The 17,874-nt window shown below is 35.0% G+C and overlaps 1 protein-coding gene across 2 annotated transcripts in view; it reads left to right on the top strand.

Annotated features, from left to right (window-relative positions):
* Positions 1-17,874, top strand: part of LOC134232252 (uncharacterized) — a 53,664-nt gene that overhangs the window by 26,896 nt on the left and 8,894 nt on the right. The window contains exons 5-13 of one of the 2 annotated variants that reach the window (XM_062714211.1): positions 9,794-9,910; positions 10,764-11,054; positions 11,371-11,691; positions 13,078-13,247; positions 14,191-14,326; positions 14,523-14,639; positions 14,949-15,065; positions 16,931-17,206; positions 17,679-17,874. The exon at positions 17,679-17,874 is cut by the window's right edge and continues 86 nt beyond it. In XM_062714211.1, the coding sequence (XP_062570195.1) occupies positions 9,794-9,910; positions 10,764-11,054; positions 11,371-11,691; positions 13,078-13,247; positions 14,191-14,326; positions 14,523-14,639; positions 14,949-15,065; positions 16,931-17,206; positions 17,679-17,874 (1,741 nt within the window). The remainder of the gene's footprint in view (positions 1-9,793; positions 9,911-10,763; positions 11,055-11,370; positions 11,692-13,077; positions 13,248-14,190; positions 14,327-14,522; positions 14,640-14,948; positions 15,066-16,930; positions 17,207-17,678) is intronic. The other variant, XM_062714210.1, reaches the window with a different exon arrangement.

Genomic DNA, 17,874 nt, shown 5'->3' on the forward strand with positions numbered 1-17,874 from the left:
AATCTTCTTCTCTGCTTCTGGGTATTAAATGAACTAACTAAGTATATAGTTATGTTGAGCAAGAGTGCCTCTACCAAAATTGTGAATTTTATGGCCCCAGGGTCAGGGGTTCTGGTGTTAGGGCAGGGCTCTATTGATCATATAGTGAAAATGCATTTATTCTTTGAAAATCTTCTCTGCTTCTGGGTATTAAATGAACTAACTAAACACATAGTTATGTTGAGCTAGAGTGCCTCTTTCAAAATTTTGAATTTTATGGCCCCAGGGTCTGGGGTTCTGGTGTTAGGGCGGGGCTCTATTGATCATATAGTGAAAATGCATTTATTCTTTGAAAATCTTCTTCTCTGCTTCTGGGTATTAAATGAACTAACTAAACACATAGTTATGTTGAGCAAGAGTGCCTCTTCCAAAATTTTGAATTTTATGGCCCCAGGGTCAGGGGTTCTGGTGTTAGGGAGGGGCTCTATTGATCATATAGTGAAAATGCATTTATTCTTTGAAAATCTTCTTCTCTGCTTCTAAGTATTAAATAAACTAATTAAGTTCATAGTTATGTTAAGAAAGAGTGCCTCTCCCAAAATTGTGAATTTTATGGCCCCAGGATCAGGGGTTCTGGTATTAGGGCGGGGCTCTATTGATTATATAGTGAAAATGCATTAATTCTTTGAAAATCTTTTTCTTTGCTCCTGGAGTTTATGCCAATGATCCAAGTATATATATTTATGATGAAGAAAAGTGCATCTAGCAAAATGGTTATTTTTTATGCCCTCGGGTCGGGGGGGGGGGGGGGGTTAATAGTCTGAAAATTAATTAATGCTTTGAAATCTGCTCTTTAGTATTAATCAACCATTTTATGATAAAATTTGCAAAATTCTGAAATATGTGGCCCCAGGGTCAGTGGTTCCTTTGGGATGAGGTGCACAACTGGTTTTAAAGTGGAAGTGCATTTTCTCTTTGTTACTCTGATCTACATCTGGGTATTAGGTAAATAGAGTAAGCATGCTAAGTTTATAATTATGATAAGCATTGGTGCCTCTTTCAAAATTGTGAATTGCAAATTTCATGGCCTCTGGTTTAAAACACGAACCAATTTTAATTGTTTGAAAGTTGTTACACGATACTCAGGTGACCTATAAGGCCAGTGGGCCTCTTGTTTTTTTAAATATTGAAAGCCCTCACAGAATATGCATTGCTGGGAGGACATGAAAAGATTGCAGCTAATTTTGTACTGTTTGATATGTTAAAAATTAGTATAATGTTACTGAGCAATGCTTTTATAAGAAAGCTACTGGACATCAGCTATGGAATTCTGTAAAAATTAAATATAATGCAGCATATTTTTTATTATGAATGTAAATCAAACTTGATGTAAACCATACTATTTTGGGCACATTGTACATGATATGGATTTCATTTGATTTCATTTTTAGCTCACCTGAGCCGAAGGCTCAAGTGAGCTTTTCTGATCACATTTTGTCCGGCGTCCGTCTGTCCGTCTGTCTGTCTGTCCGTCCGTCTGTCTGTCTGTCTGTCTGTCTGTAAACTTTTCACATTTTCGACTTCTTATCAAGAACCGCTGGGCCAATTTCAACCAAACTTGCCACAAAGTATCCTTGGGTAAAGGGGATTCAAGTTTGTTCAAATGAAGGGCCACGCCCTCATTCAAGGGGAGATAATTGGGAATTAACGAAAATTTGGTGGCATGTTTTAAAAATCTTCTTCTCAAGAACCACTGTGCCAGGAAAGATGAAACTTATGGGGAAACATCTTCAGGTAGTGTAGATTCAAATTTGTTCAAATCATGACCCCCAGGGGTAGGGCGGGGCCAAAATGGCCGACCAAAGTTTTACATAGAAATATATAGGAAAATTCTTTAAAAAATGTTCTCCTCAAGAATAGCAAAGCCATAATTGATCATATTTATATGGAAGCATCCTCAGGTAGGGTAGATTCAAGTTTGTTCAAATCATGACCCCCAGGGGTAGGGCGGGGCCAAAATGGCCGACCAAAGTTTTACATAGAAATATATAGGAAAATTCTTTAAAAAATCTTCTCCTCAAGAATAGCAAAGCCATAATTGATCATATTTATATGGAAGCATCCTCAGGTAGGGTAGATTCAAGTTTGTTCAAATCATGACCCAAAGGGGTTGGGCGGGGCCAAAATTGCTGACCAAAGTTTTACATAGAAATATATAGGAAAATTCTTTAAAAATCTTCTTCTCAAGAATAGCAAAGCCATAATTGATCATATTTATATGGAAGCATCCTCAGGTAGGGTAAATTTAGATTTGTTCAAATCATGACCCCCAGGGGTAGGGTGGGGCAAAAATGGCCAACTCAAAGTTTTACATAGAAATATATAGGAAAATTCTTTAAAAATCTTCTTCTCAAGAATAGCAAAGCCATAATTGATCATATTTGTATTGAAGCATCCTCAGGTAGTGTAGATTTAGATTTGTTCAAATCATGACCCCCAGGGGTAGGGTGGGGCAAAAATGGCCAACCCAAAGTTTTACATAGAAATATATAGAAAAATTCTTTAAACATCTTCTCTTCAAGAATAACAAAGCCATAGTTGATCATATTCATATGGAAGCATCCTCAGGTAGTGTAGATTCAAGTTTGTTCAAATCATGACCCCCAGGGGTAGGGTGGGGCAAAAATGGCCAACTCAAAGTATTACATAGAAATATATAGGAAAATTCCTTAAAAATCTTCTTCTCAAGAATAGCAAAGCCATAATTGATCATATTTATATGGAAGCATCCTCAGGTAGTGTAGATTTAGATTTGTTCAAATCATGACCCCCAGGGGTAGAGTGGGGCCAAAATGGCCGACCAAAGTTTTACATAGAAATATATAGGAAAATTCTTTAAAAATCTTCTCCTTAAGAACAACAAAGCCATAATTGATCATATTTATATGGAAGCATCCTCAGGTAGTGTAGATTCAAGTTTGTTCAAATCATGGCCCCCAGGGGTTGGGTGGGGCCAAAATTGCCGACCAAAGTTTTACATAGAAATGTATAGGAAAATTCTTTAAAAATCAGCAAAGCCATGATTGGTCATGGGACTACTTTTGGATTTAAGCTTTTCAAGTATAAACCAATTTTGCTTTTTCCTAGCCACAGTGCTCAGGTGAGCAATGTGGCCCATGGGCCTCTTGTTGAGTTTTAAAAATGTTGAAATTATCATGATAATAGATAGAAATTGTATCGATGTTTCAGGCTGTTGAATCAGATAAATGCATGGTGTCAATTAAAGGTCAAGTTCCGCAAAGAGAGGTTACTGGACCGTGTGTTGTCATGCATTAACAGGAGACACATTATTGATAAGATCACACCTGAGGTGTTGTCCACATAACCAGCGTCCGGTGAAGCTAGCTCTCACCCCCAGGGCGAACTGAACCTCCTAGGTTGGACTTGATTCTGGTAAGCTGTAAGTAGATTTGATATTCATTTGTCCTGTAATTCAACATGCTTTAAAAACTGTATAAATATTCAGCACCCAGGGGTTCTTGTGGTAATCATGATATTGTGGTCCTAATAGCACATATTGTTAAGATGTCAAAATTATCTTAGTTAGTATATTTACCTAAAAAGTACCAGGGTAAAAGTTAAGCCAATAGAGTCTTGGTCAGGGTACTTAAGTTTTATTTCAGAATAAGTGTTTATATCTGCCTAATTTGTCATACTTGTACCTGATATTGATTATTCTTAAATACGAGTGGATGCATATTGTAAGAAGTATGTATAAAAAAATCTTAGAACAGCCCCCTGCCATTTTTTAACCTTTACATGCATGATAACCCGTGTCAGGACAGTGATGGGAAAAAGTTTTAATTTTCAATTTCAATTAGCAAAGTGGGTGGTCATGCAGGTATTGGATTCAACATTTCTACTTGCATGTGCCTAGAGTTTCAAATTCATTTGCAATCCATTCAATATTGGAGCTAAGAGCAGAACAGCATCATGTGCATTAGATGAACTTGCATATACATGATATAGGGTGACTATTAAATGGTGATAGTATTTTTATTTTACTTAAATAGTGAATATTAAATAATTTTTTTTAATATTAAGCTTAAAATTAAAGAAATGAAAAATAGACTATTTGCATGTTTGATCTGAAATTGGGTATTTAAAAACTTGTGACTTCATTTATTAAAATACACAACTAAACTTACATAGTATTCACTTTATAAATAATTTTTTGTGGCTAATTTTATTTTCTGACTTTATTTCAGGGAATGATTTAGTGATCAGTGCAGGGGGATAATGATTTGGTTTTGGAATGTATGTGCATTACTGCTGTACCAGACTTCAGGTTAGAGATTTGATCATAATTAGACAAGGCATACTTCATATTAAAGATTTGATCATAATTAATCAATGCATGCTTTATATTAAAGATTTGATCATTGTTTGTAAACATTAGTAACCAAAATTTCTTGGAATCAATAAGTGCTCATTCTGTCCTTATTCAGTCTGAATGCTTCAGATGTTACTTTATTTTGACTGTAATTCTGAATCAATGATCAGTCAAAATTTCTCAAATACATATAAGTACAATGTTGACCAGACTTGCAAAGGTATATTACATCAGAAGATACAACTACCAGGTTTCAGATGCTCTTGTGACCTTGACATCACTATTAGGGGTGAAACGATACGCCTCCTTCACGGTTCGATAAGTATCGAAAAATTTGGTCTCGGTTCTGTTATTTTCGATACGATACATTTTTATAGAAGAAAACAGATTCAGTGTTGTTTTATGCTACCTTTTACTTAATCTAGTAAAATAATTTATGTGCAAAATGGATAGAATGTATCAATTTAATTGATTTGACTGTTAAAAATTATTTTACAAACTAAAAGTCCACACAAACTTACGTTTCTGAACTAATTATACAGAAAAGCTTGTTTATACATTATGCCAAACCCGACTGAATGACGATCCTGACCGAAAAACGAACCGAACCGAAAGTAGAGATTTTGTACCGTGTATCGAACCGAGAAAAAATACCGCGGTGAACCGTTTCACTCCTAATCACTATACAGGTATATAACATCAGAAGATACAACTACCAGGTTTCAGATGCTCTTGTGACCTTGACATCACTATACAGGTATGTTACATCAGAAGATACAACTACCAGGTTTCAGATGCTCTTGTGACCTTGACATCACTACACAGGTGAGGATCACAAATTTAAAGGGTTTTATGCAGCTCTAATTTTTTAGTACCCAGTAATTATTCAGGCAATTACAAGTCCTGCATAATAACAATTTGAATCTGTTCTACATTGGGACTTTCCATTGTGGTGAGATATGGGTCTAAGTATAGGGATTTTTTTTAATGATTGCACTCCAGCATTGTCTCAAACCACGGTTCAGTGTCCAGATATAGCTCTCTTCTACCTGTGGCTGCTTGATCACATAAATTGTCGTAATCTTGAATATTTACGCCTCTCTATTGTGATGTCATATTCAGCCAATGATAGTAATTGTTTCCATTGCAACTGAAATCAACAAATGACATCAACTTTATACAAGAAATATTTTGTAAACTGCGATTGGGTATTGAAAGGTCACTTCAAAGTTCACTTTCTGACAATGCTTTGTTCACATTGGTCAATATTTTAATGAACTACGAAAAATTCTCTTCTCATTCAACTACAGCCAGAATGGGAGAGGATCGTACATTTTGGTCGTGGTTTGCAGCGATGGCACTCTAAGGAATAGCGAATATAGGTATTAGAGATATTGCAAATTACACAAATAATTTTGAATTTATGCAATCATATGTTTTTTTCAGCTGATGCGATTGACGTAACTTTAGATGGAGTAGGGACCGTGGAAGAAAATGATGTTGTCAATATCTCATGTACTGTGTCAGACACGCATTATCAACCCACAGATTTTGGAATATTTTCTTTTAACCCCATAAACACAGACATCAACAATGTATCCCTGTATACAACAACATCTGTGTACGACAATGTGACGGAGACGTATACTACCACCGTGTTAGCCCCGCCCGTCAAGGTGGACAGTTCAATGAATAGCCAGACAATATCTTGTTATGGTTCAGTGAATTCTTCAAGGTTTTACCAAGTAAAGAGATTTACTGTATTTTGTAAGTTTTACTCCCGCTATTGAGATAGTACACCAGATCGAAATACATGTACGAGGGTTGTCCAAAAAGTCCATGGACAATGGCGTTTTTGTCAAAATGATTGGTTCTAGGGCTGTCACGGTTACAAAATTTTCGTCGGGTCGGTTCTGATTTTTTAAGGTTCGGTTTCGGGTTTTTCGGTTCGGGTAGGTAATGGAATAAAAGCTCATGATTTGTATTATTTTTAAGAAAAAAAAGAATATTTTCATTTAATCTTAGAAATAGCAATATTATAACTAGTTTAAAGTAGTTTCCTGACTAGAAAACAATTGTAACAAATTATTTAAATCACCTTATAATGGCAATGTACTAACAAATCTCTCGTTATTGACGCCATTTTTATAGTAAAACCAATTCTATTATACAAATCGGAACCGAACCGAATTCCGGAAAAACGGAACCATACCCGACCCGAATGAATTGTTCCGCGGTTCGCAGTCATTTCGGGTACCCGTGACAGCCCTAATTGGTTCAAGATATAATTATGGCACATGTATACCAAAATATAAGTTATGAATATCCAAGTCAGAATAGATTGGTTTTCATTGTTTGAACTTAATATGTTTGTAAAAATCGCGGTCATTTAAGTCACTGATAGTGTGCATGGTCCAAGGTTAAAACGCCATCAACTTTTAAATAAAGTTTTGTGATTGAAATGATTATTTTCTTTATAAAACACTTCAAAGCTTTATAAAAATTAAATAAAGCGGTTATCAAATTTTCGGATACCTTTAGTATTACTTACTTTCTAGACAGTGAGAATTTTAAGCGAAAAAAGCAAAACAAATGTTTCAAAAATTGACAGAAAAAGTGGTCGCCATCTGAACAGAACAGCATCCAATGCTACTGAAAACAGTTCAAATATATTGGTACACAATCCATCTGAAGATGTTGAGAACACAAAAAACTGATGATTTCTGTACTTCTTTCACTCTACAACCTCGCTCTACAATGTTCAATTTGGGGGGGGGGGGGGATACGTTTTGTGACAGCACTTCATCAGAATATGTTATTAGTAAAACATTCAAAGGTGATTTGGGTTCTTTCCTCAAAATCTCATATTATACATGAAAGATTTAAAAATTAAATTGGAAATATTTCTAATTCTTTATGGCATAATTGAATACATGTAGCACTAGTTAAACATCATCTTCAACACAAAATTACCTTAAATCTATTGACTTTGCAGATGGACCATATGAAGATCGGGTGTTGTTAGATGTATATGGGATAGAGACACAGGTGGAGGGAGATGATATGACTTTGATCTGTTACGGAGGATTTACAAACCCAGCCGTGTCCTTCACATGGTACAATGGCTCCACAGAGTTCAGTCCTGATACACCACTTATTGTAGATAAATATGTAAGGCTTGATACTCCACCTATTATAGAAAAATATGTAAGACTTGATACACCACCTATTGTAGATAAATATGTAAGGCTTGATACACCACCTATTGTAGATAAATATGTAAGGCTTGATACACCACCTATTATAGATAAATATGTCAGGCTTGATACACCACCTATTGTAGAAAAATATGTAAGGCTTGATACACCACCTATTGTAGATAAATATGTAAGGCTTGATACACCACTTATTGTAAATAAATATGTAAGGCTTGATACACCACCTATTGTAGATAAATATGTAAGGCTTGATACACCACCTATTTTAGATAAATATGTAAGGCTTGATACACCACCTATTGTAGATAAATACTTAAGGCTTGATACACCACCTATTATAGATAAATATGTAAGGCTTGATACACCACCTATTGTAGATAAATATGTAAGGCTTGATACACCACCTATTGTAGATAAATACTTAAGGCTTGATACACCACCTATTGTAGATAAATACTTAAGGCTTGATACACCACCTATTATAGATAAATATGTAAGGCTTGATACACCACCTATTGTAGATAAATATGTAAGGCTTGATACACCACCTATTGTAGATAAATATGTAAGGCTTGATACACCACCTATTGTAGATAAATATGTAAGGCTTGATACACCACCTATTGAAGATAAATATGTAAGGCTTGATACACCACCTATTGTAGATAAATATGTAAGACTTGATACACCATCTATTGTAGATAAATATGTAAGGCTTGATACACCACCTATTGTAGAAAAATATGTAAGGCTAGATGTTTATACCCATAGATGAAATTAAACCATCAACATTTTGTACATTGATCAAAAGCCAAACATTACAACTGCATGGTTGTAGAAGAACATCTGTAAACTAACATTTATTTGTGTGTAAGAAATAATCGTGAGTTCCATGACCCACTTTAAGTCCTGAATATGAATTGCTGTGAACTATTTATTTTGCTTTGTATTTGTAGAGAATCTTTCCTCAGTCTTGAAAATTAATCGTCGTGGATTGATTTCAAACTGATGAATCCCAAATAAAAGACGACTAGAATAATAGTTTGTTTACAGTATTCTGAGATAAATATGCTTATAATTACAAAGTTCCTGATAAGAAAACAACCACGATCATGTTAATTTCATCAATACGGCAAAACTCGTTTATAAGGAAGTCACTGGGACCTATGAAATCACTTCCCTATATCCTTAATTCATTATAAAATATAAGAAATCCAAAATGACTTTGCTATATTCATGAATTTGCAATATCCGTGTTTGTACTAGACGAGTTTTATTGTTTTTAGGGGGATCATTACAATACACGACAAGAATGGAACTTCAAGTATCAACGATATTACACGGGGAATAATATCAGTTGTGTTATCAGAGGGTCTGGAAATAGAACGGTGACCTTAACAAAGCAGTTTGGGGACATTCTTTGTAAGTGGATACAAGGATTTGTAGAACCCTAGTCAGTAGGTGTTCTCTCTTTTTTTCTGACACCCCATTTCTTTCTCGTTTAAGGTTTCTGTCTGAGAGACAATAAAAAAACAGAAAATTTTTTGTGTTAGTGGTGTCTCAAGAGAATTCTATTATAATATTTGTTTACCCATTATATCTGACAGATGACCCAGATTTAGTTGTTGGAGGGGGCTCTGTTGTAGAGGAGGGAGCCACCTTAAATTTGACCTGTGAGGTTGTGGCAGCCAATCCAATGACAAGTGCCTCCTGGGATGGGGGAGGTGATTTACATATATTATTTATGTCTGACCTCTCCCTAATTAAAAATTGGTTTATCAAGATAAGATCAGAACATTGGTACAATGACAAGATAACAAACTAAAGAATTTGACATTCAGTTCTGGAGGATGTTTTTTGGTTTTCTGGTTCTTTTCAGAAAAATCTACTACTTGTACTTCATAATTACTTCATAACTAGCACACAATTTGTCCACAGAAGTGTTTCATCTTCCGTGTCGCAGTAGGTGCTGGCACAAAAAGAGATCCCTCGCTGCTCTATGGCCGTAAGTGCTGAGTATAGGACAAAATTTGCAGCTGTCCACCCACAAGCGGTGACGTCTCTGTACAAGTGAAAAATTCTTAAGAGGGATGTTAAACAACATACAAACATAATGTATACATATTGGTCTTGCAAACAAACATTGTATGTTTTACTAGTGCTATAACTTTCTGTATGCCTGTATCTACTTGTTTCCTTTCAGTGGGTCAGTCCTTGGTGATATCTGACATCAAGAGGAATCAGAATGGAAACAGTTTTACTTGTAGTGCCCAGAATTCTGCTGGCAGATCATACGAGAAGGTCACAATCACAGTTCAGCGTTAGTTTCCTTTCTGCTAGAGTGAATACAAATAGTCAAATACATGTACATTGTATATGTACTGTAAACCAACTTTTATTCACGATGACTTAATTTCGTGATTTACCAGGGATAAACTAGTTTGCGATGATTAAATTTTGCAATCAATCATTTCTGGATATGTTGTTAATAGACATATACACTTCAAGGATCAGTTCATGGCAAGAAATATTGGCAATGATGAGGCTCTCGTGAACTTTGCAAAATATTTATCGCACATGAATAAAAGTTGGTTTACAGTATTTAAAAAATTTCAGGAGATTTCAAAACTAAATTTCAATTTCATCAGAAAATATCACATTTTTATGTTGTCAATATCTAAAAAAGCAAACCTTATTAATTCATCATTCTACTAAGGCCTAAAATAAAATTAATTAAGTTTGTTTGCAGTTGCCTACCAACCCACTGAAAATGCATCCGACCCAAACTTTTTTTTAGCCTTTTGGTAATTTGATTTTTTTTTTTCAATCAGTGTTTTTTTTATCAGTCAGTGGTTTATAACAAGAGATGAGCTTATTCATGTCTAGTAGGTGTATGAAAACCTCTTTTAATTGTTATCTAACAAAAATCTGATTTTTTTTTTCCAAAAAAAAAAAGAATGCCTACCTACCGACCCAGTCTTAAATTTATAGGTCGGCAACTGCAAACAAAGAATTTTTTAAGCTTGGCCTAAATGTTAAAATTTGCAAAAGATGATGAGTTGAATATGTACAGCTACATGACCATACCCGTTGTTTTTCATTGTTGAATATGTATTTTGGAAATGAATATAACATTCTGATTTTGATTAAAATAATTTTTTTTTCTTTTAAAGCCCGGCCATCCTTGGAAATAGTTGGAGCAGTTCATACAACTAGTGGTGGTAGTTGGCAGATAAATGGAATAGAAGGAGAAAATTTGACCTTGACCTGTAAAAGTGACCTTTCATCCTTGACATTGGAATATGCCTCAGTTGTCTACAATAACACAGAAAATGACAGTGGTACCTATACTGTGACACTGATTAAAAATGCCACCAAGAGCGATGATGATCAAGTACTTAAATGTAGAGCTACGAATGCAACAGGACAGGAACTGGAGAAAATAGCTGTCGTACATCTGGCCTGTAAGATCTTCACTGTAAACTTTGTTGTTTAAATTCAAAAAGAGACAGAAAAACCCTTGATAGTTCAGTTTATCTATTACTGTCAAATGAAGTTGTTGATGAAAACTTCTAGAAAGTTAGTACATGTATTATAGTGTATTTATTGTTTTACTGACACTGATGCAAAAAATTTTTTAAAGGATGCATATCAAGGTAATTTTATGCAGACAATAGTAATTTTATTAAGTCAAATAATTTATTCATCAAAATGTTTGTAAGATATTGCAAATTACAGGCTGAACTAATTTTAATTTTATGCAGTCTTATGTTTTTTCAGCTGATGTTATTGACGTAACTTTAGATGGAGTAGGGACCGTGGAAGAAAATGATGTTGTCAATATCTCTTGTACTGTGTCACGCACTCATTATCAACCCACAAATATTGGAATATTCTCCTTTAACCCCATAAACCCAGACATCAACAACGTATCCCTGTATACAACAACAACTGTGTACGATAATGTGACAGAGACATACACTACCACGTTGTTAGCCCCGCCCATCACGGTGGACAGTTCAATGAATAGCCAGTCAATATTTTGTTATGGTTTAGTGAATTCTTCCAGGTTCTCCCAAGTAAAGAGATTTACTGTACTCTGTAAGTTTTACTTTTGATATTGAGATAGTGGACTTTTTATGAGTAGCGCTGACTTTTACAGTTGACGACTTACTTTTTCACTAAGACAATGTATGGAAGCTTTTTACGATATAAATATATATAGCGCAATATTTGATTCAATGAAAATAACTGTTTATTTCAATGCACATATACGTCCTTGAAGAAAATAACAACCATCCTACCCTCAACTCTTGGCTTTCACATTTCAGTGCTCCAAGCTAACACTATTTCATGAACACTTGAAATATTTTCTTATCTGTTATCAATTTTCTAGCTACCTCCAAAAATAATACAAATTTAAATGTGCAACTAAACAGTCACCTGTAAAAGTCTATGGTTCTCGCAAAATTCCAGTAGTACCTCACATCTAATTACATGTAGTACTCTTTTTAAAATGTAAAATAATTACTGTTAATGTATTATTTTTAGCCTGTATGGTATTTGACGGAAATTGATTTTTAAACAAGTTAGCGTAGATTGAATTTAACACATTTCCTAATGTTTTAATTTGTGTATCTATGTGCAAGAGATTTAGCGCTGTACTTGGATTAAGGGAAGTTTCTTTCTGCTAAAAACACATAAAAAATATGCAGCCAAATGTAATACTTTAACATTACTTTGCAAGATTTAACAGATTACTAATAATGGAAATACAAAAATCAAATAGCTGTATATATGGTCTGTTTGATCATATATACAGAAATTTATTGTTTGTAGTCCATCATATATTTTGAAGTGTTAATCAATGCTGTCTGCTATATCCTGTCCCACTTTTGGTCAGTTCCAGGTGTAAAAAAACCAACATACATGTAATTATAAATATTCAAGGTTTCTAATCAACCTTAGTTTAATTTTAATCAAGCAGGACACTGATTATAGACTTTAACTTTATTTTTAGGTCACCTGAGTAAACTCAGGTGACCTATCTCTCTTTGTAACTTGCATCGTTCGTCGTACACACGTTCTTCTTGTGTTGTGCATTAACATTTGAACATTTTAAGCTTCTTCTCTGAAACCACTGAACCAATTTCAACCAAATTTGGCATATAGCATCTATGGGTGAAGGGGAACAAAAATTGTGAATTTCATGGTCCCTGCCCGCTGGGGCCTGGGGGTGGGGCAAAAACCACTAAATTTAGTCCATTCTTTAAAAATCTTCTTCTTTAATCCTGGACATCAAGCAGTCAAACTGTTGGTATGATTGTAATGAGCATTGAGTCCTCTACCAAAATTGTGAAATTCATGGGCCCAGGGTCACGGGTGCTAGGGCGGGGTTTTATTTTGAGGAAAAATGATAAATTGTGAACATAGCAAAATTAAAATCGTCATCATTATTTGCCAATCTACAGTATGTTAACTTTGCAGATGGACCATATGATAATCAAGTGTCACTATATGGCCGAGAGACAGGGGTGGAGGGAAACAGAATGACCTGGATCTGTTACGGAGGATTCACAAACCCAGCTCTGTCCATCACATGGTACAACGGCTCTACAGAGTTCAGTCCTGATACACCAGCTATTGTAGATAAATATGTAAGGCTTGATACACCACATATTGTAGATAAATATGTAAGGCATATACACAACTTATTGTAGATAATTATGTAAGGCTTGATACACCACATATTGTAGATGAATATATACTGGGTAAGACAAGAAGCTTATATCCAGACCTCATACACCACCTAATATGTAAGGCTAGAAGTTTACACCCGTATGCTGTTATATACTGTCATTTTAATTTAATGCTCATTACTATGATCCAATAATGCTATGAAATTTCCATGTTTAATATAATTTTTGTAGTGAAAAGTTGCACAGAACTACAGTAAAGTTTGTCTAAGCTGGGTGTTGTGTATTCTGAAATCTTGCTTATTATGATATAAATTTGGTTTGGTAAAATATTGTGTAAACTGGATTGTTGTTTAATCCCCTCAATTTCTAAGGAATCAAAAATATATGGAAGAGACAAGTTTCACTGTAAGATGGAATTAAACCATCAACAATGAACATTTTGTACATTGATCTAAAGCCAAACATTACAATTGCATGGTTGTAGAAGAACATATTCTGAGACAAATATGCTTATAAGAAAGTTCCTGATAAGAAAACAAGCATGATCATTTTAATTATACCCCCCGCAAACGAAGTTTGGGTGGGTATATAGGAATCACCTTGTCCGTCTGTCTGTCTAACTGTCCGTCCGTCTGTCTATCTGTCTGCGCAATCGTGTCCGCTCCATATCTTTCTTACAGAGGGACATTAGAATCTACTACTCCACACTAAGATTGCTCATGACCTAAGGGTGTGTCATGACCTTGACCCAAGGTCATTGGGGGAAGGTCAAGGTCACTGGAAGAAAAATTCCATAATTTGTGTCCGTTCCATATCTTTATTATGGAAAAACTTACTTCTGAAAAACCCAGCGGGGGGTATTTTGTCCCGTTTGGACAGTTCTAGTTTCTTCTATATTTAGGGTGATCATTACTATACACGACAAGAGTGGAACTTCAAGTATCACCGAGATTACACGGGGAATAATATCAGTTGTGTTGTCAGAGGGTCTGGAGATAGAACAGTGACCAAAACAAAGCAGTTTGGGGATATTCTTTGTAAGTGGTTACAAGGATTTGTAATAATCTAGTCAATAGATGTTCTCTCTCACTCTCTCTCTTTTCTCATTTTCTCTCTCTTGTGCCTCTTTCTATCTGAGAGACATGAATTAATAGACTGAGTAAAACTTTATTGTGTTAGAGTTGTCTTGGGAAAAGCTGATTTTAATCTTTGTTTACCCATTATTTTTGACAGATGACCCAGATTTAGTTGTTGGAGGGAGCTCTGTGGTAGAGGAGGGAGCCACCTTAAATTTGACCTGTGAGGTGGTGGCAGCCAATCCAATGACAACTGCCTCCTGGAGTGGCGGAGGTGATTTACAAATCATTCATATCTTACTATCACTGATTAAAAGACTGGAATGATACAATGACAAAAAAGCAAATTAAAGAATTTTACCTTAATTTGAATATGGAGGAATTATGTTGTTGTTGTTTTTTTTTTTTTTGGTTCTTTTGACAAAAATCTGCTTCATGTTACTTTATAACTTAATTAGCACACAATCTGTGCGAAGAAGTCTTTCATCTCATAATGTTTATAATATGGTCTTGCAAGCAAACATTGTATGTTTTACTAGTACTCTAACTTTCTGGATGCCTGTACCTATATGTTTTCTTTCAGTGGGTCAGTCCTTGGTGATATCTGACATCAAGAGGAATCAGAATGGAAACATGTTTAGTTGTAGTGCCCAGAATTCTGCTGGCAGGTCCTACCTGGGGGTCACAATCACAGTTCAGTGTCAGTTTTCTTTTTTTATCCTGAATAGAAAAACACTATATATATTTCAAAAAATTAAAACTTTCCACATTGTCAGAGGATATCATATTTTTATGTTGTTAATTCCCAAGAACTCCAATCTTATTCATTTGTCCTTTTACCTTATGTATAAATTTGCAGTACCGGGTAATTTCCAGTAAATAACAATTTTTTAAAAATTTATTTAGAAAAAGCAAAAGAATTTTCCAAGTGTAATTACTAGGGATGTTAACGAATAGTCGACTATTTGAATGTCAGTCGAATGGACCGACAATCGAATAATGAAAAAACATTCGAATATAAAATAAGTGCAAGAAAAGGGGGTGATAATGAAATTTTCATTTCAAAATTGAAAAAGGGTTGTACCTCAAATTAAACAGCTGTATAGTGTACGTCCTCAGACAAATAAGAGCTCAAACACAGTCACAGTTATATATAAATAATTTTCCACATTGTACATATTGAAAATACAGTAATTACATACCTCAATAATTATTTCTCAATCACTGACTTTTTTGTTATTGTACGTAGTAAATTATATAACGCTCTACTGGACTATGAAAATTGTTTAATTCAATAATTGACTTCTACCAATTATTTATTTATAAACTCTAGGAATTTCAAATGCTTATGAACACACAATTTTTGCATAGCCGTGAAGTTTTAAAGTTCGATAATTATTAAAACAATAATCTAACATAAAAGACAATATTTATGCCCCCCTTCGAAGAAGGGAGGGCATATTGCTTTGCTGCTGTCTGTCGGTCGGTCTGTCGGTCCGTCGGTCTGTCGGTCCACTTAGTTTCCGTTCATTTTCTTCAAAACCGTTGCACCTACTGAAATGAAATTTGGTATACAGATATATCACATGAATATCTAGGTCGAGTTCTGTTTTGGGTATGATCACATCATTTTTGTCAGAGTTATGCCCCTTGGACTTAGAAAAAATTCAATTATTTGCCATTTCCGTTCATTTTCTTTGCAACCGTTGTACATATTGAAATGAAATTTGGTATACAGATATATCAAATAAATATCTAGGTCGAGTTCTGTTTTGGGTACGATCGCACCATCCTTGACAGAGTTATGCCCCTTGGACTTAGAAAAAATTCAATTATTTGCCGTTTCCGTTCATTTTCTTTGCAACCGTTGTACATATTGAAATGAAATTTGGTATACAGATATATCAAATAAATATCTAGGACGAGTTCTGTTTTGGGTACGATCGCACCATCTTTGACAGAGTTATGCCCCTTGGTCTTAGAAAAAATCCAATTATTTGCCGTTTCCATTCATTTTCTTTGCAACCGTTGTACATATTGAAATGAAATTTGGTATACAGATATATCAAATAAATATCTAGGTCGAGTTCTGTTTTGGGTACAATCGCATAATTTTTGACAGAGTTATACCCCTTGGACTTGGAAAAATTCCAATTTGGGGGGAGGGGGGCATAAGTGTTTTACAAACATCTCTTGTTGATATATAGCTTGGGCAATCATTAATTGAACAAACAGTATTAAAAACATTTTCATCGGAGGTGTGTATAGTGTGTGTTTACAATTCCCTATTTCCAATAACATTCAAATTTTCCGATTTATTTTAAATTAATCTATAAGCTTTCAAAAACACTGTGATATAAAAAAAATGATAAATGCTCGTAATAGTGGACTATCGTTTGAATAATGCAATTGAATGTTCGACTAAGGAAAATTAATATTTTGATATCCATGATCCCTAGTAATTACATGTATGCACAATTTATTTATTTTTCAAAAGTACTCAGTGCAGTACTTTGATATGACATGCTGTACTAGAGAAAGGATTTAAATATGTTCTCCTTACAGATGGACCAGAACTGAATGTTATGTCTGAATTATCATACAAGGAGGGAGTGAATGCCACAATCTACGGCTCTGTGTCAGCGAACCCTCCCGCCACACTGGCCTGGAGAAGGGCGGGAAACAGCACGGTTCTCTCGACTGACGGCGATCTATTTCTGGAGAACGTCTCGAGGGACCAAGCAGGGGTGTATGTACTGGAGGCCACCAGTGTAAAACAAAGGGGAAATAACACTTTACAGGAGGTCACCAGAAATGCCTCTACAATATTGGAGGTCATGTGTGAGTTCAAGGCACTAAAACAATGCTAAGACATTGACAATTAAAGTAATATTATGTGAATTCATTGAATCCTTCATAGTTTTTTCAACTGACTGAAAAAGAGATGAATGGTGTCTGGTCAGTTTGAACCCTACTCTATTCAGACCATGGTATAAGGCCCCAAAACTGTGTCACATTTTGTTTGAAGTTAACATTTTATATCAAATTTAAAAGAACTTTAAATTGATATTGTTTTACATGTTTGACACCATTAAAGCCTTTCAGGATTTTGATTTTAAAAATTCTGAGAGACATAAAAAAAATTGAAGTGTTTTAGCCTGCATACTTAAATTTCATACTTTCTACATATACACAGAGAAAAAAAATTTCACAAGTCTTTTTGCTTAAAAGTTAAGGTCAGTTCTATTTATCAAGAAACACTGTCTGAACTAGTATGTCTTTGAAGGGTTCTGTTAATCATTTTTTTCCTTAGATGGACCTGGATCTTCAGTTGGCCTCTCCCCCAATGTTACTGTCCTAGAAGTTGAGCAGGGGGCAGTTATTCCTCGCATCACCTGTGTAGCAGACTGTGTCCCTGACTGTGACTATCAATGGACACGGGAGTACAGAAACACCATGTGGTATAGATCTGGTGCCACCCTGTCCCTAGGTAACGCCACTGTAGCGGA

This window comes from Saccostrea cucullata, unplaced genomic scaffold (assembly GCF_032062105.1).
Source record: "Saccostrea cucullata isolate Sc308-1 unplaced genomic scaffold, CSIRO_AGI_Scuc_v1 ctg1143, whole genome shotgun sequence".
NCBI classification, from domain to species: Eukaryota; Metazoa; Mollusca; class Bivalvia; order Ostreida; family Ostreidae; genus Saccostrea; species Saccostrea cuccullata.